Raw genomic sequence first — 8,243 nt, 5'->3', positions numbered from 1 at the left:
TTATTTTAAATAGTTAAAACATAAACAATCCCCATCATCCTTAAAACATATAAGCAATCCGCAAATATATCAGAACCTTGAAATTCAAAATACATATTGTAGCAAAATACAATTGATGTTGCACTACTCGTCTTCAAGGTGAGCATCTGAACAACTTTCTACATTGTCCTGTCAAATAAAAGGTAATAATTAATAAGACATAAATCGTTTAAGAATAAAAATAACAAATACAATATTTAACAGTGAGCAAAATATTGAAATGAGAATAAAAGAGTTCACCATTGGAGCAGATTGTCTTGAGCGTGCATAAGTATTTGAGTTGTTTTCCCTCATACTTTGAACTAGATCTTTCAATTCATACAGCACACTTTTCAAGTCCTTCACTTCCTCCTTTAATTTCTCATGCTCTTCTTCACGTTCTAAGCATATACGTTTATTACAATCTTGGTCAGTAGAGGATGTGTAATGTCGGATGCTCTATTCTGATTCTTTCTCTTTCTTGCCCTGGCTACAATTTATAATAGACAAAAAAATTAGAAATTAATTGAGAAATTAATTGAGAACTAATCATATAATTGAAATACATATATACAAAATAAATTCAAAATAAATAATACATGTTTCTTGCATTTCGTTATCATGTGATGAGTCATTGGAAATATGGCGATCTGAGGAGAGTCTAGATGACTGAGGATGTACAGTGCCTGATGCTCTATTATTGCTCTTTTTCTTTTTTGCCATGGCTGCCATTTATAATCACAAAAGAACCCATGTCATAATTAAAAACAAACATAAATAAAAAATAGTACTTTGATAAAGAAACATAAATCAAACATAAAGAACCCATGTCATGGCTTGTTTGATTTGTCATAATTAAAAACAAACATAAATCAAAAGAACCCATGTCATTTGATAAAGAAAAGGTGTGAATTGCTGAGGAGAAGAGGAAGCAAGTCAAAGACAGAAATCCAAAACAGACTAGGCTGCAGAGTTTTCTGTTTTCTGCAGAATAATTCCAAATTCGAAAATTTGTCAAAAATCTAATTTAACTCCAATTTGAATGAAATCAGTTTTGAAATACTCATCGAAATGTCTATTTTTCACACATCAAAACCCCAGTTTAAAACGTAAATATGAACTAGGCCATTTTGTCCGGAACAGAACACATACTCAGATTTCTGCATAAATGACATTCAGTTCTAATAAACTTTAAACACCAAAACAGTCCCAAATTCGAGATAAAATGACTATTATCCTCTTCAAACTCAGAATTATCCAACACACCCACCAAGGCCACAAACTTGAAAGTAGAAACTTACCCAACTTCCACTTCAACCCAAAATTACTCTTAGTTCTCTACAGGTTCAACCCAACCCAAGGTAGATTCTTCCACTTCAACACAATATATCTCACTTAAATCAGTGTACACTGTACCAGAATTCCAGCACCGTGTGAGTTGACGTTTTCTATATCTATAACAATACATGGATATTAGCAAAAATATAGTAGGTTACCTGTATGGCTCAATGGCTTCCGTTTGCTGAGGAGAAGAGGGTTTAGGGAGAAACGTATGGAGAAGACGTATGGAAGTTTTTTTTTCTCTTCTGTGGCTGCTGTTGAAAACTGATAACAATTAGGGTTAGCAAAAAACCTACATTAAAAAAGAGGCTTGAGCGGCAAACAAATAATTAATTTGGGCTTTCCCCCACTTTTTTTTGGGCTTTCCCCCACTTTTTTTTTCTCTTCTGTGGCTGCTGTTGAAAACCAATAAAAAAGCAGAATACAAATTTCTATTTATATAATTTACCAATATTAGTTTTAGCTTACCCTTTTTCTTTTTCTTTTTTCATATGAAAGTTTTAGCTTACCCTTTTTTTTTTCGTCTGAAAGTTTTAGGTTAACGTTTTTTTTTTTCCCTTTCTTTCATCTGAAAGTTTTAGTTTACCCTAATAGCATTCAACCTTCAACAGCAGCAAAAAGAGTAAAAGATAAAAAGACTTCCATAACTTCACACGTTGTGGTGATATATTCATATGCATGTGGTTCCGTTGCGTCTCTGCTTTTGCTGCTGCGATCAACACCAACCACTCTGTTGGCAGAGCTTCGGGTTGGGATCTCTCCTCCAACCTCCAAGCATGGGCTACTCACGCCACTTTCCATGTCGGCAACTGTCTTGGTACGTATCTAATTTAATTCAATTATCCTTTTGCTCTGTTTTCCTACCTTCATCCATCCATCTCTGTCTTTCTTTATTAGCTTCATCTATAATTCACTGTATATGTAAAAAAATTTCTTTATATTAAGTATTTCTTATTATTTATTTAAAAATGTTTTATGTTTCAGCTAAAGCATCACAGAAAACTCTATGAAGCTTATGTCCCTATGAAGTACAGACACTACCTGAAGAAGATGAAGAAGTTAGATTTCTGCTTTCATGCCTATTGATTTTTTACTACAAAATTTAAGATATGTTGTCATGTATCTAACTGTTACTAAAAGTTAATTCAATTTTTTACAAAATACTAAATGGAACTAGAGCCGGGGAGTGGGGAGATCATCTTACCCTTCAGGCAGCTGCAGATCGAGTAAGTTCAAATCCTCTCCTTTTACATCTGGTGCTTTTGAGGTCACTAAGTGAAAATACTTGCTTTCTTCTTTGCCTCACCATTATCATGTCAAGGTTTAGTAGTTCATCTTATGTATGATGTAGCCACATCGGTGTCCCCTTATAGATGAGAAATGAATCATATTACAAATCATAAGAATCAAGTAATGGATGGGAAATTCGATAAAAAGAAGAAGTAATAGATGGGAAAAAAATTAAACACCACTTACATGGAAAACTTGGTCTCTTGAACCTCACTTATGATCTGTTCTGCTCTTGCACCTTGTCTTGTGAGATTTCATATATAGGTTTGCAAAGAACTTCTTCCTTTTCCATTTTCTAGAGTTAAATATAGTACCATCTGCAGAATCATGACCCGAGTCGATAAATTGTAATTAGAAGCTGCTCTTTCGTATGTGGTTGTGATTTGATAGTGGTAAAATGCAGTTTTTGTGAGATTGAAGTAAATAACTAAAAAAACATTGTTTCTTTGTATCTGTTAAATCTTTTGGTTTCTCTGTTTATTCCTATGTTTTCTTTTCTTTCCCACTTTATTTATATTGCTGAGTCCCGCAGTGGTTGCTTTCTAACAGTTACAGAGTCTTCTGTAGTTTGGAGCCAAAATTTGTGTAATCACCTCTTTTCGAGACGCTTGCTATATTGAGATCCTTCCTAAAGACAGGAATCCTACCCGAGGTTTATCTCATTTGCTTACTTTATCTTATCTAAATTTAATTATAGTTTGCTTTTTGAAACTTGAAAGAAAATTTAATTATAGCCAACGCCTTTATTGTTTGTTGATGTGCTCTTGCCAATATTATTTGTTGATGTGCTCTTGCCATTATACGTGTAAACTTGGTTCTTTTGACCAGGATAAGTCTTGGCGCGTTCGTTATATTGTTGCAAATCAATTATATGAGCTGTGTGAAGCTGTAGGTCCAAAAGCTAAGGTAAGGTAATCATTTTTTTTTTGTGTGGCTTGGCTCTTATTTTGACTCTTCTTTTATATGCACGATGGGCAGTAGAGTACAAATTGTTGATATGTGAATATGTACACTTATGACTTGCAAGTAAATCAAAGACTATTCTCTTCTCCCCTCCTAACTTTTGCATAAATTATAAAAAAAAAACATGAGTAATAAATGTGGCTTTGATTTTGATGTCTTTGATATAGTTTTAATATCTGAATTTTTGGGAACAGAGTTCTATTAATATTTTGCAGTTTTAAATCTTGGATGCCTATTGATAAATCTGAATTTTATCAGAAAAATGCCTATTGATAAATCTTGGATGCAATCTGGAAGGTCTTCAGAAGATTATTTTGCAGGAGTTGAAAGTTTTCTCAATTATGCATACAACCATGTTAAGCCGGATGATTCTAAGATCTTTTGTCCTTGCTCTAAATGCAGTAATAGATATAGACATCTGAGGTATGAGGTACACAAGCATCTTCTTTATAACGGAATTAAACTAACTTATACTACATGGTATTTGCACGGTGAGGGTGAGGGTGAGGATGAGGATAATGATGAAAGTGATGAAAGTGACAGTGACAATGATGGACATGATGTGGCCAGTATGGAGCAAGACGATGATATGCATGGTTTAATAGAAGAAGGTTGTCCACAAGATCCAAATGGAGATGCGCACAAGTTTTACAAATTGTTAGAAGAGGCAGAACAACCATTGTACGCAGGTTGTGAGTCGTATTCTAATTTGTCTTTTGTTGTGAACCTGATGCATATAAAGGGTATCGGTACTATGAGCAACAAAGCATTTGGTATGTTGCTAACATTGTTGAAAAATGCATTTCCTTTTTGTGAGAAGTTACCTACAACCACCAACGGTGCAAAGAAAGTTATTTCAGATTTAGGTCTTCATTATGATAAAATAGATGCATGCAATAATGATTGCATCATTTATTATAAGGAGCATGCAAATGCAACGCAGTGTCCTACATGTAAGCTTTCGAGATGGAAGAGACAAGGAAAGGGTAGCAAAAAGAAAGGTAAAAGGGTTCCATGGAAGGTGCTTAGATATTTTCCACTCACACCAAGACTTCAAAGATTATTCATGTCATCCAAGACAGCTGTAGATATGAGGTGGCATTTTAAGGATCGTGTAAAAGATGGAGTGTTGAGGCATCCAGCAGATTCTGAGGCTTGGAAATCGTTTAATCAAATTCATGAGTCATTTGGTATGGAACCTCGAAATGTAAGACTTGGTTTGGCAACAGATGGATTTAACCCTTTTGGGAACATGAATTTGCACTATAGTATTTGGCCGGTTCTCATATATCCATATAATCTTCCTCCGTGGATGTGCATGAAAGAGCCTTATGTTTTCATGACTTTACTTATTCCTGGGCCCAAGGGTCCATGCCATGACATCGATGTATACATGAGACCATTGATAGATGAATTGCGAACATTGTGGGAAATTGGTGTTGAAACTTATGATATATATGTAAAACAGAATTTTCAGATGAGAGCTGCACTTCTTTGGACTATAAATGATTATCCAGCATATGCATACATGTCAGGTTGGAGTACGTCTGGCAAATTGGCATGCCCATATTGTGCATCTAATACTTCGCATCGTCGGTTATCTCATGGGTCTAAGACATGTTATTTGGGTCATAGAAGATTTTTACCGTCTGACCACGTATGGCGTAATCAAGGAAGCCAATTCGATAATACAAGGGAAAGAAGACTTGCACCTAAGAGACCATCTGGTGATGATGTGATAAATGAACTTAGTGAATTAAGAGAAATAACACATGGCAAGGATGGGAAAAAGCATACAATATTTGGGTTTGGAAAAGATCATAATTGGAAAAAACATTCGATATTTTTCCAATTGCCGTACTGGAAAACACTTTTGGTGCGTCACAATTTAGATGTCATGCACATTGAGAAAAATGTATTTGAGAATGTGATTGGCACAATGATGAGCATTGATGGTAAAACAAAAGATTCTTTAAATGCTCATCTTGATCTTCAAGAAATGGGTATAAGACAGAGGTATCATCCAGAAGAAGGAGATAATGGTAAGCTCTATTTTATCCCAGGCGATTATACATTGTCAAATGATGATAACAAAGCTTTATGTCAATGGTTAATGGAGTTGAAAGTTCCAGATGGGTACTCTGGAAATTTATCTCGATGTGTGAATGCTTCAGAACGTAATATTTCTGGTATGAAAACTCACGATTGTCATGTGTTCTTAGAGAGATTACTTCCGTTTATGGCGCGAGATTTATTGCCCAAAGATGTAAGTGAGCCTTTAATTGAATTATCGTACTTTTTCAAGGAATTGTGTGCTAAAGTTTTAAGAGAAGATGACTTGAATCTTCTTGACAATCAAATTGTGCTAACTCTATGCAAGTTGGAAAAAATATTCCCTCCTGCCTTTTTTGACATCATGATTCACCTAACTTGCCACTTGGCATGGGAGGCAAAGGTGGCCGGTCCAGTACAATTCAGGTGGATGTATCCGGTGGAAAGGTAATCTCAATGTTTATATATTAGTTTTATTCACGATTTGTTTAACTGCTGATGTATGATTCTCTAATTTCGGTATTTATGACACAATTAGGTATTTGCATAAACTAAAGACTTATGTTCGTAATAAGGCTCATCCAGAAGGGTCTATTGCCGAAGGTGTCTTGGGAGACGAGTGTTTAATATTTTGCTCTCGCTATTTGCATCGAGTTGAAACTAAGTTTAATAAAAGAGATAGAAACGATGATGGAGGTCAACCGTCATATGATACATCTCCGTTATCTATTTTCTCAACACCTGGTCGAGCTTTTGGGAAAGGTGTACTTAGAGAGATGAGCATTGAACTTCATAAGGCTGCCACTCATTATGTCCTGCAAAATTGTGATGAAGCTTTGCCATTTGTCCAGTAAGAATTCTTCAACACTATAAATTCTTTGTGTATTTAATATATGTTACTATTTATTTAGATATAATATAATCATTTGTTATGTATGCAGAGAACATAAGAACATTCTAATCCAGTCTAGTGTTGATAATGTGGAGGAGTCACATAGGCTTCAATTTTCAAACTGGATTTCTAAAAGGGTATGGATAATATTGTATTGGAAAAATAATTGACTGTCATAGATGTTTCTTTAAAAATATTTTTTCCTTTCTATGCAGGTCACAGAACTATACAACGATGGTAAAGTTAGTAAACAAATGCTTTCTTTGGCTCGAGGTCCTGAAAGGCGAGTAACTTATTATCCTGGTTATTATATTAGTGGTTTTAGATTTCATACATTGCAGCGTGATGAGAATAAAAAAACACAAAATAGTGGAATTATGGTTAAGGGGGAGAATCAGGTTGACGATGTGCCTTGGTATGGAACCTTAGTAGATATTGTGGAGCTTCGTTACACAGAAGGAAATAGAGTTGTATTGTTCAATTGTGATTGGTATGACACAGCACGAAAAGGAACAGGTTACAAGATAGATCGTTATGGAATAATCACTGTTAATACAACACGCAAGCTAAATACTCAAGAGCCATTCGTATTAGCAAGTCAAGCAACCCAAGTTTTTTATGTGAAGGGGGTTAAAAATAAAATTTGGAGTTTTGTAGTGGAAACAAATCCAAGAAATGCTTATGAGATGACTAATGATGAGATTGAGCCATACCAAGAAGCAGAGACTCAAAGTCAAAGCATGCATGCCATCCAAAATGATGTTGAAGACAATGAAATTGATTGAAGAAGGGATGTGATTCAACTTACAACTATGGGATGAGTTGTCAAGTAATTGTGATTGTCTATTTTTTTTTTGTAATCATCTTTTTTTTTTTTGGATTGACTATTTTTAGTTATTTATTTTGGAGTCTGATTGGTGATTATCAATCAATTTTTTTTTATACTTATTCTAATGGGAAATTGACATTCCAACATTTTACCTAGAAGACATATTTCTCTTCAAAAATAGTCAAACAATTCAGACGAAACAAGAAGCCCTCGAAAATATTCAAGCAATTCCGACGGAATAAGAAGCCCTCGGAAATATTCAAGCAATTCCGACGAAATAAGAAGCCCCTCGGAAATAGTTAATCAGTTCCGACGGAATGAGAAAGCCCTCGGAAATAATCATCCTATTTCCGTCAAGAGTACTTTTGGTTGTTAATAAAATTGGCGCCAAGTCTTCCCGCCAAATAAATTACATTTCCGACGACAATGGAGACTTTTTTCGAGGGTATTTCCTTTGTCGGAAATAAATTTCAGGCTCGTGACATATTTCCAACGGACAACATTTTTTGGTCGGAAAAAACACTATTACCGAGGAAATTTCAAGGCCCTCGGAAAATGTTTGTCGGTAATGACCCTTTTTTTTGTAGTGTGGGGCCTCACATAAGATAACACAAACTTACACCATTACGTAATGCCATACAATAAATATTTTTTTTTCTTAAAGTGACCAAAGTACCCCTACTCCCAAGGGAAAAATGAAAATTTCACAAAAGAATTAAATTTGATTAAATCAATTAAATTGTATCAGGGATGTTACACCTTTTGAATAATCACCATGATAGTGATGATGAGTCTTTGTCGTAATAGATCAAATTCAGATATTAAATAATTTTTTAACACCTAATTTATTTTGTATCA

General features: G+C 34.7%; 1 protein-coding gene and 1 long non-coding RNA gene across 2 annotated transcripts; both read left to right on the top strand.

Annotated features, from left to right (window-relative positions):
* LOC109950290 lies at window positions 2,330-3,367 on the top strand. Its single transcript, XR_002272603.1, has 3 exons — window positions 2,330-2,417; window positions 2,537-2,585; window positions 3,217-3,367. It is a non-coding gene; the product is annotated as an uncharacterized LOC109950290 (long non-coding RNA).
* LOC109950356 lies at window positions 3,499-7,341 on the top strand. Its single transcript, XM_020568923.1, has 5 exons — window positions 3,499-3,560; window positions 3,871-6,111; window positions 6,203-6,514; window positions 6,606-6,693; window positions 6,772-7,341. Exons 2-5 carry the CDS (start codon window positions 3,875-3,877, stop codon window positions 7,339-7,341), a joined length of 3,207 nt encoding a protein of 1,068 aa, XP_020424512.1. The 5' UTR covers window positions 3,499-3,560; window positions 3,871-3,874.

Source organism: Prunus persica, chromosome G7, assembly GCF_000346465.2.
Source record: "Prunus persica cultivar Lovell chromosome G7, Prunus_persica_NCBIv2, whole genome shotgun sequence".
Taxonomy (NCBI): domain Eukaryota; kingdom Viridiplantae; phylum Streptophyta; class Magnoliopsida; order Rosales; family Rosaceae; genus Prunus; species Prunus persica.
This window is presented reverse-complemented; position numbering and strand designations above follow the sequence as displayed.